This window comes from Electrona antarctica (genome assembly GCF_951216825.1).
Source record: "Electrona antarctica genome assembly, chromosome: 17".
Taxonomy (NCBI): domain Eukaryota; kingdom Metazoa; phylum Chordata; class Actinopteri; order Myctophiformes; family Myctophidae; genus Electrona; species Electrona antarctica.
The window spans coordinates 6576165-6596601 of NC_136798.1; the positions used below are offsets into that span (position 1 = coordinate 6576165).

The window sequence follows — 20437 nt, forward strand, 5'->3', positions numbered from 1 at the left end:
TGAGCACAGGCCTGATGAGTGCCCAATTCTTGGATGCTCATATTCACTGTGGAGCCTTCTGGAGCAGTTATGACACATGGACCTAATTTAATTAAAATGTAATTAAATTAGGTTCATGAAATGTAATTAATTTAGGTCCATGGCTCCTCTAGTGAATGTAAACTGGGTATGACATACCCATTTTAACATCCTCCTACAAGTCCTAAGTGATGGATACCGGTACCGGTACTCTGGCACACATTACAGCCAGTCCTGTGCATATCTGCTCTTGACTACAAGACTAGGATGACCAAACGTATATGTAGGGGAAACTGTATTATGGACCAAAAGTAGGTCCTTGACCCTAAAAACCAAATCACAAATGCTGCTTCATCTGGTTGGGGACTATGGATTGCCTGCAATGCTGAGCTATTGAATATGGGATTTCCTTGGAAAGTGAAACAAATTAAGCCTTTAATTCCAAATTGGACGTTATTTTGTCCAATGAGAAATGAAGAAGGCAGTGATGTATCAACAGTTTGAAGCAGATTACACTTCAGCGTGTAGACTTGTCACTTGAGCGTGCCAACAAACCAGACAAGTGTAATGCTTCTTACCTCTAAATAGAAATGTTTGTGATTATAAATGTGTGGATTTGCATTGGTTGTTTAGGCCTATATCACATACAGAAAAGAACATGTCAGATTTCACACTGCAAACTTCTAAATCTCTGGCTGCTTGCCACAAAATATTTTATTGCTAAACAGTTTACATGCATCTAAAATACATTTTAAACAATATCCTTTCAATGTACAATATCTTACAGTGTACTACATTGGTATTGTTTAGACGAGTGTTATGCAGAAGAAAACAAGATTGATAGTGATCAGGGAGTATCATAGGCTCAGTCACAAAATAATATAACCTCCCTTGTCTTACCAAATACCACAGACCTAGTCAGACACAGCAAAAACGTAAGTGTACACTGATGCCTATCCATATACATACTGTGTCAGTGATCCTCAGGCAAAAATAGAGAGGAGGTAATAAAGAAGTGTATTGTTGCGTTTCAGCGGGTTAACAGTGAGTAGACAACACTAGACATGAGAGGAAGCACGTGTAGCAGTTGAAAATGTTTTCCCAAGCAGCCAGACACATTATAGAGCAAACATTACAACTCTGCCAAATCTAATTTTCCAGACATTCTCGCCACACTTATTCTAAAAATCACACCCGTGTGAACTGAGTGGTGTAAGGTTTTATATAGCATGATCAGCTGTGGTCTGACGTAATGTCTGACGTAATGAAATAAGGTAAGGTATTATGTAGCCTGATCAGCTCTGATCTGACGTAATGAAATCACACCCGGATGTGATTTCACAACTGGCTTTTTCTGTGCAGAGAAAATGACCATGGTTGCTACGGTCATCCAGTTCACCCGGGTGTGATTTAATTACGTCAGAAATTATTTTGAACATAGCAACCATGCTCATTTTTTTCTGCACACAAAAGCCAGTTGTAGGAGTGGTTTACACCACTCAAAAAGGTTACTTTAATATTGACCATCCAATATGTTGATAATGTGCATCTGTCACAATTGGGTGTGATCAAAAGGTAAACTTGTGCCTTTACAAAACATGGTCCGCCACACTTTGTCCTTGACATGTACCCATTTCCACCATATGAATGGTCAACTTGCACCAACTCTTCAAGCCATATTATGGGGAGAAAGTGACCTATTTGTACTGGCTTATACCCTTAGTTCTGTGTGACGGTAGGTTTAATTCATCCTTCCGAGCAGAGATACAGGCAGTGTACTTTAGGGTGTGTTATACTACACATCCAGGTCTCACCTGAGGATGGTTTCATCTTAGAGCCGGGCATGGCTTGGGATACAAAAATAAATACATAAGCAAGTGAACAGTACCATCACTGTTTGGGTCAGTTATTGAGATCAGGAAGAGGAAGGCATTACTAAATGCATCCCCTTTACTGGCTAGGACTTTAAGAGATGTTCAAAGGATAATAGTGCTTTTACACGATCGACCCTTGATCACTCACTTGTATCCCCCCTCTAGTTGCTGGTGGATACCTAGTTTATGGGGGATGTGTTGTAAGCCAGAGACAAAGCCACCACATCTAGTATTAACAAATCTCAAATCCTCATCTCCTAGGCACTTTTGTATGTGAAGATCTGGAAGGGAGTGGATAAGTATAATCGATTGGGAACATTGGTAAAACGCTCCAAATCCGTCTGTTAATGTGGGTACTACTTGACCATTGCTGCTTATACCTATTAATTCCTCTCAGATATGCACGCCTTTCTCTGCGTGCATGTGTGTGCGTGTTTGTTGGGGTAAGGAAAGGTTTTTTGTCTTTGTCCAGCCATGGTGAAATTTACTTTTTCATTTAGTCTCTGCCTTTTTTTGGTTCGTTGTCTCTGGCCGTCTACTTTGCCTCTTTCTCTGCGTCCATCATCGCAGAGTTGATGCCCAGTTTCCGTAGCTCATCGACCAGATCGCCGTTCTGGTGCATCTGAAGCAGGATGTCACAGCCTCCCACAAACTCGCCATTGAAGTACACCTGAGGGATCGTCGGCCAGTTGGAAAACTCCTTGACACCTGCAGCAGGTAGAAATGTTGACAAAGTTCAGACATAGGCCTGTCACAATGATCACATTCACCAAACAGATTTATTTTTATGTTCCAATGTTCAATGCCAAAAAACGATTAAATTGCAATTATTTGTGACACGTCAACTAAAATGTCTGATCTGCCCTACAGACTCCAAAAAAACTGACCGGTACCGATATCAGATGTGGGATTCATTTGATTCAACTAAAATATATGTACTATTAATGGGTATCTGAAGTGTGACAGTAGATCAGTCTGAACAAGCCCACCAGCCTAATATCTCCCCTGGCCAAGAGGGAATTCCCTCTGGTCAATGTTTAATTTCCCATGCGGGGAACCAGGGATCTAAATCTCAGGTGTTAGCTGAGCAGTAGCTCAGATCATTATCTGGTAACTATTTACAGATTCTATGCTGAAAGCCATATTTGTGTATGTCATTAAATGTTCATTAAACGACGACTGATTACATTCTATGTGATCATTATCAAAGTTTTACCCAGATATTTCTCATTTCTTGATGATAAATCTGTTAACATTTATTTCTGTGCTTGAGGAACACATTCCACTCTTATCATCCACAGTTCCTTACAGCTTACACAGGCTACCAAGAATTCCAAAATGACAATGATGCACTGTAACATTGGTAATGTGATGCTTAAATTGTGATGTTTGAACTTTGAATCTAAAATGTTGCTCACAATGCTTTGCCTGGCCTAAACTTAGGTCTCAACAGGGGTGGAATGGCCACATTATTATTATTTTTTTTGACAGGCAGGCAAAGTGAGTGACAAATAAACCCTTTTCTATCTTGAATCCTTTTGCCAGCAATCTTGTGAGAGCAACAAAGGGTTGTGTAGTTGTCTGTTGGTTTGTATCATTTATGTTGTTCTGTAAAAGTGGTGGTATTAGGGCTTGTTTGTGTGTGCCTCGACGGAGCGGGCGGTAGAGTTTCTGCTATCTGTGAGCTGGTTGTGGTGGGCCAGTCTGGGCCAAATTCTCCCAAATGACCGGGCCGATTTTTGTCCCAGTCCAGCCCTGGGTCTCAAAGTTACTGTACAGTACAGTGAACAACTTCTTAGATTTGATAAAAGTGAAAATGTATGTTCCATTACCATGTTGAAAAACACATTACAAATATACCGGTATTTTGTCAATGTTCTTGATACTTTGCACTTGTGAATTTAGTATTGTTCCTACTGCTACAGGATGAGACTTCCTCCAAGTGACATAATTATGTTCAGATGTGTGATGCAATCTGAAACCAGTTCCTTTCCTTGTTCCTAAAGGCTCACTACTAACATGGTCTAATACAATAAATGAGCTGGGTGTCATGCCAGTAGAAGTATAACGTCTGGCTTAAACTAAAGTACCACACCCTGCTGTTCAGCTGTTGGTCCTGCTGCACAAGGCTGATAAATGTTTGGGAAGCCTCAAGCCAGACATTATCGGACCGTACTAGTCGTACTACTAGTAGTATTCATACAATCCGTAACTCAGTCATTATACATTTATGGATTGTCGATTTGTGCTAAATGAGCCAGTTAAAAGTTTCTTAGATGTAGACAACTAACTAGCTCATTGTATAAATGCCTACTATGATCATAAATTAGGGAGAGACACTGGCAGGGTTTAAGCATTACGTTTATGGGGCTGTTTAGCACGCCATCGTACGACGGTGTCAAGTGTCCTTGTCTGCAAGCGAAACCGCCGTACGATGAAGTTTAAATGTATTATTGTTGCTGTCACATTTCAAACTGAGTTCAGGCTGACTGACCTTGTCTGAGATCCGCGTCCTCCAACACATTGTACGCAGAGTAGTCGTCCACTCCGTGCATCCTGAGGATCTGAACCACGGCGTTGCTGAAGCCACACATGGGCTGCGCCGGCGTCCCCTTCATGAACACCACCACCTTGTCCTTCTTCACCATGTCCCCAAGGTCCTTCAGGACGTCCCCCGTAGCGGCGCACAGGAGCCGGGCCGAGGCCAGGGACAAGACATGCCCGCCGTCGGTCTGCCTGTGTTGTTGCCCGGCGGCGGGCAGACGCACGGCCGCCGCGCCGCCGGCCCGCAAACACCTTGCGGTTGACCTCAGTATGCTGTTCATGGTCTTGACTCTTCTTCCGTGGATCTGATCTAAATAAAATGTAGAGAGATGGAGGTGCGGGTTGGTTAAACTTGTAAACTAGAGTAACTCACACGATCGATGACAACACACACAACTACAAGCCAGATGGAAGCGACTAGAACGACTAGTAGGCTCAGGCTGTGGATCCAAGACGCCTAGCAAGTTGCTGATCTGGTCTGGGTGTAGAGCGGATACGGAAACGATGCGGCAAGTGCACGTGCAAATGACCGGATACAGTAGGCGGGCCTTAGGCCGGAACACACTGGTTCATTCGGAATGGAAACATTCCGCAGTACCTGTGGAAAGCCCTGCTGACGCAAGATTAAGAACACCTCTCATTGGCGGATAGACGCGTCAATCATAACGGTGGTTACACAAACCGTATAATAATTTAATTTCATTACAAATGATTGGTGACATAAATATTAAAAAAAACCCTCTCTCAATAGTTTGATGCTAAGTTATATGCTTAGTTATATCCGAGTGTTGAACGCTTTTAAATGCACAAATCTTTACCGCGGTATTTATAACTAACGCCGATGTTTACACTTGTTTGAAACAAGTAAATTAGTAGGATGTGAAAACTGTTTTATATTTATTATGTAACATCTATGTTGCGTTTCGTTATTTGAAATAAATAAAGAATAGGCATAGTGCGCCTTACTTTGAAGCTCACTGATCGGAAGTCGACTTTTATTTATGTATGACGCCGGTGCAGACTGCAGATTAGAATCAGAAACAAAGCAGCAGAAGAAGAAGGAGGTTGTTTTGAAACATCATGGCGGCGCCCAGTGAGAAAAATGGGAACGCTGGAGGAAAACCAGGGGGGAAAGAGTCCCAGCCTTTGATCATCGCCAAAACCCCAGCAGAGGAGCAACGTCTGAAGCTGGAGAGATTAATGCGTAACCCCGATAAGCTCGCTCCCATCCCGGACCGACCCAAAGACTGGAACCCGCGGGCCCCTCCGGAGTTCGTCCGAGACGTGATGGGCTCCAGCGCCGGCGCCGGCAGCGGAGAGTTCCACGTCTATCGGCACCTGCGACGGAGAGAGTACCAGAGGCAGGACTTCTTGGACAAGATGTCAGAGAAGTCCAAAAAGGACGTGGACTATCTCGACAAGGTGGACGCGAATAAAGTGGCGGCGGACGAGAGGACGGCGAAGCGGAGGAAGAAGAGGGATAAACTCAAGCAGAAGAAGCTGATGGCAAAGAAAGCCAAGCAAGACGAGGAGAACCCAGAGAAGGAGTCGTCCAGCAGTGAAGAAGAGGAGGAGGAGGAAAGGGAGGCTGATGATGATGCTGAGGCTCCTAGCTTCATCATGGGGAAGAAGTGACCGACTAGCTGGCTGTTCACACAGTGTGATAAATGTGTTTCTGTGAACCTTGAAAGGATGGTTTTGCTTTCAGGGTTGAGAGTCGGCTGATGCAGGGATTGTGAACGTTTTTATTTACAAGCAAAACTGAGCTCTGTGCTCAGAAAGACATGACCTGAAGGACTCATTCAGCAAAGATGGTGGGGAAATTGGGGAAAGTCTTTGGACTATATTTGATAGGCACGGAAATCAATGACGTGCTTAATGTAACAATCACATGTTTGTTATGTCTTGGATGGATGGATTTATTTGCATATTAACATTAACAATAATGAACGAAATTATTTTAGTGACACCAATCCAGTGCAAAGAAACTATAAAAGTCCATAGAACTTAGATAGTAGTCTATAGATTCAAAAGAAATGTCATTGTGTGACCATAGTCCATTATGTCAGAGGGGGGAGGTGGCAGCGGGCTTTTTCCATTAATTTTTTTGGATTGTTCTTTCCTTTGCAATTTACAGACTACAGTATTCTCCAGGTGTATTTGAATCTGGGGGTTGGCTAAAACGAATTTTCCCAGGTAAATTTACTGTTATAATTTTTGTAATCAAATATTTTTAATAAAATGCACAGAAAACTCCTTGTGTTTATTTCCTTTCAAATTGCTAAATTCCCTCTTGTTTTATTAGGACTGTCAGATAAGATTATGAATGCAAGTTGGCATATTTTTATATAGGCCTGCCAATCCAGAATCCTAAATGCTGTCAGTGTTTATTGCAACCTTGTGAAACTGCCCCTTGCCAAGATGATTTGCTTGTGTGGCCCAACAAGGTTGCAAAGAGAAACTCAAGGAATGAAAAGGCGTAACTTCTGGAGGCACAGGAGGTTTACGTGCGATGTTCTTTGAACAAGTTCTCTGTGACAAAGAGATCCCTGCTTTCCACGGAGGTAATGGTCTCTTTCCATAGCCATCAGCCTTTCTTTAAGCAGGTAAAGTAATACCTGGCAGTGAGATATTGTTTGGACCAGGGTAAGCTCTTCCTGCCAAACACTGTCAACTCAACTGTCACATTCCCAATTTCCTATGTAGGAATTTCCTTGCAAAGCAGCCTTGAATTTGCCAACTAAAATCCATTCAGTAGACCAAGTACAGTATATACAAAATGAAGATGTCAAATTATTAATGTTTAATAATTTGTGTTGCACTTGAAGGATCCAATGTTATTACCAAGTCTTACCACAATCTTTTTGAATTAATTATATGAATAAAATGGACTAAAAAAACTGAGTGTATTGGATCATTGTACAAAACAAAACAACTTGCATTACAGATACAATATTGTTCTGACAAATTAAATGTGGCACAAGTCACCATCGTACGATCTCTTTTCGCAGTTAAGTGAGCCTGGGACCGAGGCTATCGTACGATAGTGTAAATTGAGTTTTTATCAGCCTGGGTATGGTTCCCTATCACATCACTCACCCAGGTGGTGGGTAACCAGTTCCAGACTCCAGTGACGACCTGCATATACCCTTTATATTATATTATATTATTATGCAATGTTCATTGTCCTTCCTGTACTGGATATACTGTTATGGTCAAGGAAGAAAATAATTGACTCACTACAAAAAGTGACCTCATTTAAAATCAATCTTTTCTGTTAAACATTCCAAGGAGAGCAGGAGAAGCATCAGAATTGCTGGGTGACATTTTAGCTGCCATACTGTTTTTTTAAACTCCCATCAAGCCTGTAAAGTTGGATTTTTAACACTGATCATGCAGGTAATTTCTCCCAAATAAATGTGCATTAAATGCATGTTTTGACAAAGATATTTAGTATAGGATTGGACTGTTTCCACAATTGAAACAGGTGTTCTGTCATGTGGTATGCTGTCATTCCAAATGTGTGTACCAGACTAACTGCCTAGTATGTGCATGTGAAGGTGTCATTCATCCTTGGTTTTGAATCAATATGCAACTTCGTGCTGGGCTGGTATTTATTATGACTATGACGCAAGCTCCCCGCTATCTATGTAGTAGCCTATACATAAGGATGGTCTGGTGGTCTCTATCGGCAGAAGTAATAAACTTCTATTTTAGAAAAACTCTAGTGTCTCTGACTGTTTGCCACAATGTATTGATGGAATCACATTTCCTCAACACATGATTAAAGGTGCACTCCATAATAATTATAATTCTGTTTAATGATTACAGCTATAGGCCTACATCAATGTTTTGTGGAGAAGGGATGATCGGACACAACACACACTGGGTGGGGTGTGTCAGTGTGGTGTGTGTATATACAGTATATATACACATACACTATAAAAGAGTCCCCTGTTTAATGCTCTCAAAGGGCACCTTCGGCCGGCTGCAATTCGAAACTGGCCCCTGTAAAATCTGATTCCCCCACCCACCCCTTTCCCCCTCACTGATGATTTCCTGTTTTTGGCTATATAGAAGTGTATATTTGTACGTCTCTAAATGTTAGGATGAATTGAACATGGTGGACCCTATTGTAAACAAGTGTAATGCTTTATGGTGTTGTGTCGTCCACAGTTAACAGTTTCGTATTGAGTTGTGCTTGAAATGTACTGTAATTCTCCAATATGTTAATACATCTATCAATAAATCAATCAATCAATATTTTGTATTCAATGACAAGCTGGTCTTAAAGATCTGGAGAGACAGGGAGACCCCCGTTACTGAACAAACACTGGTATCAGAATATACGTATAGTGATTTAACCTTTAAACAAAAATCAGACCAGTCTGAAGTGAGTAGTGCAACAGCGCCCCCTGTTGGTACTCTAAACATAGGGACGGACATAAGGACATTGCTGTTCCTTGGAGTGGTTGCACTTGCACCCATAGATATATGTCTATGGTTGCACCACTCAATAGGGACATATGCTGTTCCTTGGAGTCAAAAACGTTTTGTTTTAACCAATAAACCCCACAGAAATCCCATGTAATGCCTGCTGCAAACTTCATATCAACCTACCATGATACAGATGAGTTGATGCCATGTCAGGACTCAGGGGGCGGGGTGCTGGCCAGGAGGAGGTCCCAACGTGTACAGGCAGGAACCTGCACTCCCTCACCTTGCCATTTTCTCATGTGCATGCACCTGGATGCATCCTGGGATCACTACTGCATTGATCTCAGAATGGTTCTCGTTTCATAGACTTTCCATGGATCAGAAGCGGTGGTGAAGTGCAAGTGTTACAATGGAAATGCAGGTGAAGGCCAGCTGGGATGGACAGGAGGAATCAATTGTCGGCGATCAACAAGCAAAGTGCAGGCCTCAAGGTACAGTGCATTAAACGAGAACATACAAACAATCTGTGATTCTATTGTTGAGGGGCGCTAGTCCCTCCAGCTATGTCCAGCTTTTGGTGTGCAAACACTAACCTTGTCCTACACTATTAAATGCCATTGACAATGAATGGACAATTGTGAGTGCTTGTGTAAACAAACATTGCATAGACATGAAGACAAAATAGAGGACGCAACTTGTGATTGGCCGCCCGGAATCAATGAGATGATGTATGATGATAAGAGTAGCCTCGGAATGGAAACCCAGGCGTTTTATTTCCTGGAAGAAATGATAAGAGTGCCCCTCACTTAACACGGGTGTGATTTTTTTTTAAATTTGTGATTGGGACAGAAATAAGTTATTTTGCTCTTAGTAGGGGAGCCTATCAATCAAATTTTGATGCCCGTGATTTTGGAATGTTAATTTTTGGAGACAGGTATATCTTGATTCTTGGGGTTACCAGAATGCCAAAAAAACATGTCTCCAATTTTTTATGTCAGGTTTAGCATGTTTAATTAGCATAATTAGCTAATAAATTGTCAAAAACGGAAATGGCAATAACTTTGCTTCTAGGTAACTTATAAAGGTGATCTAAGAGTCTGAGTCCATGTTTGTGATGTCCAGATATTCATCTGTTACCATTGTGAATACAACCTTTCCTAATTAGCATAATTGCCATACATTATGCAAAAACGAGGTGAACATCAGCAAATTGCTGCATGTTTTACTTTTAGTCAACTTTGAAAGCTTCTCACAGACTTCAAGTGTATGTTTACAACTCCAGGAATAATTATCATCCTATGAATAAATCATGCAACCTTTTGTCTATGTAATAATTATGTAATAATCACACCAAAACCAGAAATAGCTGTATTTCTTTGCTTTAAGTTAATTAATACGCATGATCTTACAGACAGTGTAAGTCTGTTTGCATGTCTAGAAAATATTAGAAGCGACCTCGCACTAAAGGGCTGGGCGAGTGCTGGTGCTTTGGAATGGGGGGTCAGATCAACATATCTGCCTGGGTCATGACAGACTGCTGGGCGAGTGCTGGTGCTTTGGCATGGGGGGTCAGATCAACATATGGAATGTATTCTGAACTGGCCATATATGGAGCGTGTCTTGAGTGTACAGGGTTTGATGAGGTCAGATCAACATATGGAATGTCAGAACAGGTCAGCTCCATATAGAGATCTAATTTAATTTTCGGGCCTGTTGAGAACTAATAACTTTGGGGCAGGCCCGTCCATAATTTCCTAAAGGCGACCTGCAGTCGCAAGAAAGAACAATATGGGAAATGGTCACAGAATTATCAGATTGTTTATTCTAATATTTACAGAAAGTTTTGAAAATTGAAGGGTCTCCATCTTCGTCGTCATCGTCAATCCCCAACAGATGTGCCTTGCTTACCACACACCTCTAATCATCTGCCCCACACATGCACATCTCAGAGCAGTTCAAATTTTAGATCGACAAGAACAATGTGATATGCACTGTGATTTCTTGCAGACACATTTGATCAGTTGGGTAATGGTGGCTGGGCCGTGGGTATCCCGTGTTGTGACTGGCACCAGTTGAGCTCCCTCAGCCTCCCATCCATATTCAGTTGCTGGTGGCATCTGTGGGTTAGGTACGTGCTGCGTCAGAACTGAGCCTTTTTGTAGCTCATAGTATATACAGTAGCAACTGCAGATACCACCTCCACAGGACACCTGTTTAGACCTGGCCAACAGGTTAAATTCCCTGGAGCTGTCTGATCAGCTCCAGAGACGGCATGGAACCCTGGTAAGGCTGAAGTCCTCGTTTTACCCAGTGCCTGCACTACTGGCTCCAGCGATGATACGTTTTTTGTTCCCCACACCGGTGATGAAATAGATGTCCTTGCACAGCTGATGGTACCGTCGTATTGTAAGAACAAAGACATCAGTGTCAGGGGACTCAATGTAGAGCTGTGTTGCCCCTCTTCGGACAGCATCCAGGCTGTGCAGGATTATCCTTGTGTCAGCCTCTTCCTGTACGCTGTGGAGATGTTTTACATCGATAGAGTTTGAGTGGACAGCCTGCCTTGACGTGATTAGAAAAACATTGGGTTTCACCTGGAAGTGTTGGAGGGCTTTCTTAGCAAGATAAGACAGTCAGCTCATCTTTGGTGCTGATACCTGACAAGAACTGTTTTTCTGACACTTCCCTATCGGTGTGTTGTCTTCCACATGATAAGTGGTAGGGGCCCGGGGCTTTCCACCCTGGCGTCGGTCAAATACTACATGGATCTCACTATGTTCTTTGGTCTTCCTGTCCAGTGTGGCTATGGAGTGGTCAGCTTACTGGGAACATGTCTTGATCCATGGTGGCTTTCCCATTGCCTGTACCAATGCCATTCCATCTATGACAGTTACACTCTTAGCTGGAAGGGTACAACTGTCAAAAAAGATTGAAGCATTTGTTTGCCAGCTGTACGAGCCCGGTACAAATCCTGTGGATGTTGATGAGCTCAGGTGGAGGTTATTCACAAAGAAACAATTAGAAGCCGAGAAGCTGCCACCTACACAAGCAGCATTAAATCAAGCCATTACCCATGCATATTATCAGGCAATGGTATGGGATCAGGACCACGTACCTAACCCACAGATGCCACCAGAAACTAAAAATGGATGGGAGGCTGAGGGAGATCAACTGGTGCCAGTCACAACACGGGATACCCACGGCCCAGCCACCATTACCCAACTGATAAAATGTGTCTGCAAGAAATCAAAGTGCATATCAAATTGTTCTTGTCGATCTCAAAATTTGAACTGCTCTGAGATGTGCATGTGTAGGGCCGATGATTAGAGGTGTGTGGTAATGTAAACAAGGCACATCTGTTGGGGATTGACGATGACGAAGACCCTTCAATTAAATGTGTTTTCCAAACTTTCTGTAAATATTAGAATAAAAATCATGTGATAATTCTGTGACCATTTCTCATATTGTTCTTTATTTTATGAGGGATATATATATATATATATATATATATATATATATATATATATATATATATAAAGCTAATAATGGAAAGGTTGCATATCCTAGTTATGGAAAGAGAATATTTTCTAGACATGCAAACAGACTTACTGTCTGTAAGATCACATTTATTAATGAACTTAAAGCAACGAAATATAGCTATTTCTGGTTTTGGTGTGATTATTACATAGACAAAAGGTTGCATGATTTATTCATAGGATGATAATTATTCCTGGAGTTGTAAACATACACATGGAGTCTGTGAGAAGCTTTCAAAGTTGACTAAAAGTAAAACATGCAGCAATTTGCTGATGTTCACCTCGTTTTTGCATAATTTATGGGAATTATGCTAATTAGGAAAGCTTGTATGACTTCACAATGGTAACAGATGCATTTCTGGACATCACAAACATGGACTCAGACTCTTAGATCACCTTTATAAGTTACCTAGAAGCAAAGTTATTGCCATTTCCGTTTTTGACAATTTATTAGCTAATTATGCTAATTAAACATGCTAAACCTGACATAAAAAATTGGAGACATGTTTTTTTGGCATTCTGGTAACCCCAAGAATCAAGATATACCTGTCTCCAAAAATTAACATTCCAAAATCACGGAAAGTGATAGGCTCCCCTACTATCTGTTCCACCCTACCTTTTTCATATTTTAATTTTCCAGTCAAATTGAGTCTTGTGGGTTGTGGCAGCTGATTGCCCAAGGCAATCACCAACTATCTTTCAGTATGTTAGACATAACGGCACCTCATAATATTTTTGTTCATGGGCCAAGAATACAAGTTCAGTTAATTTCATCGTAAAATACCAATACTATCTCATTCGGCATTGCTCTAGGAGAGTCTAGGAGCAAATACAGTTGTAAAGCTGTCACCCCAGGCTGTGACAGAGTCCTGTTCTTACCTGCTTGCAATGCTTGCCGCAAATACAGTTACTAGTGTGAGCTTCAATGTGAAAGTACTGTTATTGTCCTTGGGGCTTTACAGTGTTTCAGAAGGCCATGTCTCTTGTGTTTTTTTGTACTCAATTAGGTGAAAGGGAAGTGGTACAGAAGAGAACTTTCACAAGATGGATGAATGTCTTTCTGCAGAGAGTAAGTAAGCAAATTAACCCCCCCACACCCCCTTTTCCCCTCACTGTACATTATCCTTTCCATTTTGTACCTCTTTTATGATGATTTCCTGTTTTTTGTTATATAATATAGAAGTGTATATTTGTACGTCTCTAAATGTTCTGATGCATGAATTGAAAATGGTGGACCCTATTGTAAACAAGTGTAATGCTTTATGGTGTCGTTAACAGTTTTTGTATTGAGTTGTGCTTGAAATAACTAACTAACTATTCTGCATACTGTTAATACATCTTCAATCAATCAATCAAAAACCCATTGTTTTGCATTGCATTGCAACTCGCAAATGTAAAAAGTAAGGTATTCGATTCATCATTTTACAGTGTGTCCCTCCAATCGAGGTACAGGACCTGTTCACAGATATTCAGGATGGGAGAGTACTTATGGCATTACTGGAAGAACTATCTGGATACAAACTGGTAAGATTTAAGCTACAGAAAAAGCTAGCATTAATATAAATCATTATCATAATTGATGCAGTTTCCATGCCATCAATCAGTCGCAGGTGAAAACGTAGAGCTTTAATGTCTTCAGGCTATGATTATTTCAATGTCTTCAGGCTATGATTATTTAAGCCGTTTACTAGACTGATTGTAACAAGTCATGTTGCCACACTAAAGATCAATACACTATTTTGCAGTCATTATGAGTATGACCGTATATGTGGCCATTTAAGCTGGCAAAATATCTTGCTTATGAATCCCAGCTGTACTCTCTTGACATAAATTATGTTGTTAATCAAGAAGAATTACTAAAGATATGGTATTTTTACTAGTGTTTGTGTATAGTAGCTAGTAGCTCAAGACTGACAAACAGCTTTTTCCCCTACGCAGTCAGACTGCTAAACGAACGACTACTAAATGAGCATTGACTGTCCCCTCATATGCATCATGCATTCTGACTCTAACTGGACTGTGATCATTTATTGGTTCCCTTTTCATCCATCATGCACTTTAAAATATCACCATGCACTTTACTTTGTGTTGTATGTTACGTGTTATGTTATGTGTTTATGTACTACGGTTATGTGGGAGCTCCCTTGAAATTTCGTTGTATGCTTGGTGTGCAATGACAAATAAAAGTCTATTCTATTCTATAAAAGTTGTTGATGTAATTTGTTCTTGTAGCTATACAGGTTCAGGCCATCGCCTCACCACGTTTTCAGACTGAACAACATTTCCAAGTCCCTGGCGTTCCTGGATGACAGACATGTGGGTGTATTGGAATCTTCTGATAAGTTATATTTTGTCCTTTATGTTTTTTTTTTACTCGCCAGACAAACTAATCTCTCTTCACTGCCTTGTTTTCAGGTGAAGCTGCTTGGCGTTGATGCCTCAGGTATCGCTGACGGGGTTCCTTCTGTTGTTCTTGACCTCATGTGGAACATTGTCCTATTTTTCCAGGTTAGATGTCTGTCTCTGTATCTATTCCATCTCTGACCCACTTTCATTTTTACCCACACCTCTTCCTGCATTTATTTCTGTATTTCTTTCACCCATCTTTTGCTCTCCTCCCTTGCTCTATTACCCATTGTCACTCGCACGCACGCACGCACGCACGCACACACACACACACACACACACACACCCCACAGATCTACCATTAACACGTTGTGTTTGTGTCCCACAGATAAAGGGAATGACAGGGGGGCTCCAGAAACGTCTCTCCTCCAGCCTCACCTCCTTATCCACAAGCAGCTCCCTCGGTGACCTTTCATCCCTGTGTGATGACATCATCAGCTCCTCCAGTAGCACCCTGCCAACCAAAGGCAGAAAGGCTGCCATAGCAGCAAAGCACCATGGGAAGGCTATCAAGACACTTCTGCACTGGGTTCAAACATGCACGTCAAAGTGAGTTGTAAAGTCAAATTAAATAGTAGTAAAAGTAAATTGCTAATCTACGGCTATATTCAGTGCACGGAAATGTCGAATGAATTAGAGTGTAAAAAACACGTTCATATGGACGAGAAATTGGGAATATTGGTGTTTACTTTGGTCTTTGTTTTGCTTGCATCGGTCTACTTCTTTGGTGACTGTCCCAGGTTCGGAGTGGAGGTGTATGACTTTGGGAAGAGTTGGAAGAGTGGCTTGGCCTTCCTTGCCATGATAAAGTGGATAGACCCTGCCCTGGTGGACCTAAGAGACAGCCTGACCAAAGAGCCCAAAGAGAATGTTCACATAGCCTTCATGATTGCCCAGCACAATCTGGGCATACCTCCCCTAATGGACCCCGAAGGTAGAACATCTTAAAACACTGCTGGTTGTTGTATTATGTATTATTTTCTCCAATTGTCTGCGGACAGTGTCTAACCTAACTGGTTTAGAGGGGAGCAATTGAATTATGTCATCTGGCAAAACAAGAGATATCACATAGGCCACAACCTGATGTGCATGGAACTCACTGGCACTAACTCAATGATTATGCTCGTATCTCAAAGATACTATATGTACATATGTACTTGTTCGCTTAAAAGTTAAATGTTCTGAAATCGAAGAAAATCTGGCACTTTATAACAAAATATCATACAATATCATTATCAACATAATTTCATAATTTGTATTTTAACTTATCCGATTATGTGATTGTGGCTCCCCCTGCTGGGATAGACCTGTATAATCTAGAATTATGCATGACCTGTATACTTGAAGTAGGGCATTCACTTCTAGTCATTTTTACTAGTTGACTAGTTGCCTAGTTTACTAGTCGACTAATTGTTTAACTACCTATTGTGTAAAAATATTTGTACATTTAAAAACTGTGTACATTGGTGACCTGATCTTGAGGCCTACAAAATCAGGGAAAAAATAAACTTTATTTTCTTTTTTCTTATCAACTAGTAGTCAACTAGTACGACTAGTGGATTTACTAGTCGACTAGTTGCTTAATGCCCTAACTTGAGGTAGAAATCCATATGAAGAGAAAAAAGGAGGCATTTGATTGATTGATTGATTGATTGAAAATTGTATTAACAGTTTGCAGAAATACAGTACATTTCAAGCACAAACTCAATACAAAGGCTGTTAACTGTGAGTGGACGACCCAATTAAGCATTACACTTGTTTACAACAGGGTCCACCATGTTCAATTCATCAAAACATTTAGAGACGTACAAATAGACACTTCTATATAGACAAAGAACAGTACAGGAATTCATCATTCATCATTTCTTGCTGGAAATGTCGGTGTGACAATAAATAGTCAATTTAGAGTGCTGTTTTCATCATTTACAATTTTAATAACACACATTTTCAAAATACAATGGAAGAAAGTAAGGACCGCACACTGGACTGAGCTCCAAAAGCTTAAGATTTTATTTTCTCACCACAGGGGACATGCCAGCTCTTCATCAGACAATCATTTTCAAAATAAGACCGACCCAGATGTGCATGGAACTCATGTGCAGGCCAATTTATAAAGTGTTGACTAGTTAGGGTTGTGCTCTGCTCAGATGTAACCCTACTGTTGTTGTCTGTCCTAATGTGTGAATCATTCATTCTGCAGATGTAATATGCAGTTCACCAGATGAGCGGTCCATCATTACATACGTGTCCATGTTCCTCGAGCATTATGCAGGGGTTGATGAGGTGAGTTTCCTATAACAAGACGGAACATTGCATTTATAAATATAACACCATTTTCAAGTGACCTTAAAATTCCTTCAGGACATTATTCCAAGTCCTCTGTTAACTATGACAAAAATATTCATTACACTGATATACTGCTATACTATACTCTATACACAGGAGTGCCCATCAGGCTTTGAAACAAACGTCCCTGAGATCCCGGTTTTCACATCATCTGAGTCAATCAGCTTTGGTGAGTCTCTTGCCCACCACCCAGAAGCCCAAGCCCTGCTGGAGGGCCTGGAGAACACAAACGAGCAGTTGCTGTGGAAGCGATGGGGAAGTGGTTCTCCACGGCAGACGAAATCCAGCTCCATTCACCTGAACGTGCAACATACCTCAAAACTGTCCAATACTAAGAGTATCGTTTCATCATACAAGTCCCAAAGCAGCATGGAACCAACCATGGGCAGTGTATCCACACCACCATCAAAACAGAAGAACTCTGCAAGTACCACACAGATTCCAAACAACAGCCCACTACGACTCGACATAAACATCGTCGACCAGGAGGTCTGGTCATGGATGGAGAAAGCCACGGAGGTCTCCTGCAAGCTGTGCATGGATGACTTCTCTCATAGTTCTGAGGAAGGGATGTACAACCTGTCAACCCTGGACTCGGATGAGGAGGAAGCCTTTAGCTACATCCTGGAACTGAACAGGGAAGTCTGCCAATCCTCTCACGAACACGAGGGACAAAGGACGAGGGCTGAGATGGGAACAAGAGCACAATTGAGGAAGGGCACACAAACACTTCTGAACATATCAGGGAAGGGCTCTGAACACTGTCACACCCCACATCAGGAGAGCAGCTCAATCACACAGGATAATGCCCTGCAGAGCCAGCCTAGGAACAGAGATGCGCCTGCGGATCGGGACAACATGAATGAGAAGAAAAATGGAGGTAATTTGGGGAATGAACAGCAGGAAATAACACAGGACACCGGGCTCAGAGAGACAGTAAATGATAGAGATGAGGAAAAACACTCGGAGCATGAAGAGAGAAGTGAAGAGGAATTCAAGGAGAGAGCTCTGTATGTGAGGGGTGACAATTATGATCCTGAGGAGGAGGAAGATAAGGGACAGGAGGACAGGGAAAATATTAGATTTGTCAGGCAGGAAGGGGAGGCAAGCTGTCAAGATGGGGTGGAGGAAGAGGTAAATGTAGATGGTGTTAAAAAGAAAAGAGATTTCCCTCCAGAGAGCACCAATGGGGAGGATACTGTGACATATATGAACCGTGAAAAACAAACGGAAGAGGACGATGATGATGATGATGAGAGAAATAATGGTGTGAGGAGCTCCGAGTGTAAAAAACTGGCTGGCAGGACACAGGCTGCGATCTTGGGAATCGAGGCAGGGGAGAAAGTGGACAAGGGTGATGTCAGACAGGGGAGCGTGCAAAGGACAAAAGAGCTTGCAGAGTTCAGAGACAGCCCGGTTGTGGCCGGGACGTCACCTATGGGCAGCTGTGATGAGAGAGAGACGGGGAGAAATGAGGCAGAGAAGCAGTACTCAGGGCATTCAGGAGATGAAGCAATGGAGAAAGAGGTCAGAGAAGAGACAGAGGCTAGAACCTTTGGAAATGTAGAGCCCATGAAGGAGAAAAGAAAAGTAGAGATTGAAGAGGAACGTGAGAGACAATTAAAGGGAGGATGGGTGGAGGCAGGACTAGTCGGGCAACCTGAGATGGGAGAGCAAAGAAAGGAGATAAGAGATGTTTCAAGGAAGATAAAGTTGGTGGAAGACATCGCTGTTGTGAATTCCGTCAAATTCACAGCGGAAGGCCAGGACATCTCTACTATTGAAGTTGACTGTGGGGTCAGAGAGGTGACTGGGGTCACGACGGAGAATCGAAGAGAGGCTGTCACTGGTGCAAAAGACCAGGAATTACGCCATGATTTTGGAGATGAAGACAAAGTAGAGGAAAGCAACGGAGTCATGAATACAAATGATCTTGACGAGGTGAATGCAATGATGACGGACGAGGAATGGCAGGATCAAGAGGAGAATGAGAAAGATATCTACCTGATGGAGAAGAACGGGTAGGTGATCTAATGATTATGATATCATTCATTCATAATCTCTTGCATTACTTATAATTACAATGCTCTTAACCATCCTTTCTTCAACATGCCAACCAAAGTTGTGGTATAATGTCACACCCATGAACTTATTTTCAAAGTCTTATCAATCATCACCTGTACAGAGGGGTGTTTTATATGATTACCAAACAATATAAGCTCTGATTTATTTATTATTTATTTATTATTAATTAGCTGTTCACGTCAAACCACTCTTTTACAATCAAAAGCTGCTGCAGATTCTCCCCAAAATATTGCTATCATCTGCAAATTAAACAAATTTCAGTGTTTCGGTGTGGATAACTTGTATAATTTATATACAAAATAAACATTTTGGGGCACAATAGTAATGTTCATCATATTGAGGTAATATTCTTTTGTTTTTGCCTCAATCCTAAATCATTTATGTTTGATCTACTTTCCTACAGTGAGGGAGCTATGATGACTCAATCTTCAGCGCCATCCTGTGAAGTCACCGCATCAGAGCTGGAGATAATAATCACTCTGTGGATTCTACTGTACTGCTACTTCATCTTCCCTCTAATGCAGTGAGTCTCTACTGTACTGCTACTTCATCTTCCCTCTAATGCAGTGAGTCTCAACCTTTTCCATGTCGAGGACCCCCCATTAGGCCACGGACGGCCCTTCTGAGTGGGCGGCCATAGTTGAACGGGTAGAAAGACTGCACATCCTGGTGCCTGGTTTATGTGTCAAAGGTCACAATATGTTGTAGATGTGCAAGAACTTGTAGGTGTGCTATTTAAATAAATAAAAAGTAAAATCTTTGGCAATGTTCACCTATGTATAATGTCATGACCAAAATAGAGACGGCTGGTTGAAAGTGGTACAAATCGGGCCACATCGACTGCATAATAAATTGATGATAGTGATAATGTTGTCAAAAGAGTCAAATAATTACCCATATATCAGCCAGACTGATTAGTTAACTAAAACTAATGGAATAACAAAAACTAAACACTTAACCTCTAACTGCTCTCTGGGCGCTGCCCCATAGCGCCCACTGGTACTGTTGTTTAGTATGGGTTAAATACAGAGGAAACATCTGACTGCCTGCAAATATACAGTGACACCCCACTTAATTCTTCATAACTTGCACACTGGTCTCAGATCATTTAGTATTTATGCAGCTAAATTAACACATTTACGTGATTCTTTTGCCAAATGAGATGAATTGGGTTATTTTAAATCAGGATAA

At 41.5% G+C, this 20437-nt stretch overlaps 3 protein-coding genes across 4 annotated transcripts; 2 read left to right on the forward strand and 1 right to left on the reverse strand.

The window, feature by feature from the left end:
* Positions 1–699: 699 nt before the first annotated feature.
* On the reverse strand, positions 700–5044 carry LOC306940376 (glutaredoxin-related protein 5, mitochondrial-like). Its single transcript, XM_079525424.1, has 3 exons — positions 4387–5044; positions 1518–2600; positions 700–1199 (listed from the first exon to the last, which is right to left on the reverse strand). Exons 1-2 carry the CDS (start codon positions 4715–4717, stop codon positions 2428–2430), a joined length of 504 nt encoding a protein of 167 aa, XP_079381550.1. The 5' UTR covers positions 4718–5044; the 3' UTR covers positions 700–1199; positions 1518–2427.
* A 283-nt stretch (positions 5045–5327) lies between these two features.
* Positions 5328–6692, forward strand: prkrip1 (PRKR interacting protein 1). The gene has a single exon (XM_079525423.1). The coding sequence runs from the start codon at positions 5517–5519 to the stop codon at positions 6069–6071; it is 555 nt and encodes a 184-aa protein (XP_079381549.1). The 5' UTR covers positions 5328–5516; the 3' UTR covers positions 6072–6692.
* Positions 6693–9094: 2402 nt separating this feature from the next.
* Positions 9095–20006, forward strand: LOC306940360 (uncharacterized protein). Of its 2 annotated transcripts, none has more exons than XM_079525400.1 (10): positions 9095–9364; positions 13417–13478; positions 13838–13933; positions 14642–14725; positions 14825–14917; positions 15144–15364; positions 15556–15749; positions 17016–17098; positions 17258–19182; positions 19650–20006. In XM_079525400.1, the coding sequence occupies exons 1-10, from the start codon at positions 9283–9285 to the stop codon at positions 19771–19773; spliced, it is 2964 nt and encodes a 987-aa protein (XP_079381526.1). In that variant the 5' UTR covers positions 9095–9282; the 3' UTR covers positions 19774–20006. The 2 variants fall into 2 exon arrangements, with proteins under 2 accessions (XP_079381526.1, XP_079381527.1); XM_079525401.1 differs by having other exon boundaries at positions 13856–13933; positions 17016–17099; positions 17256–19182.
* The last annotated feature ends 431 nt before the right edge of the window (positions 20007–20437 follow it).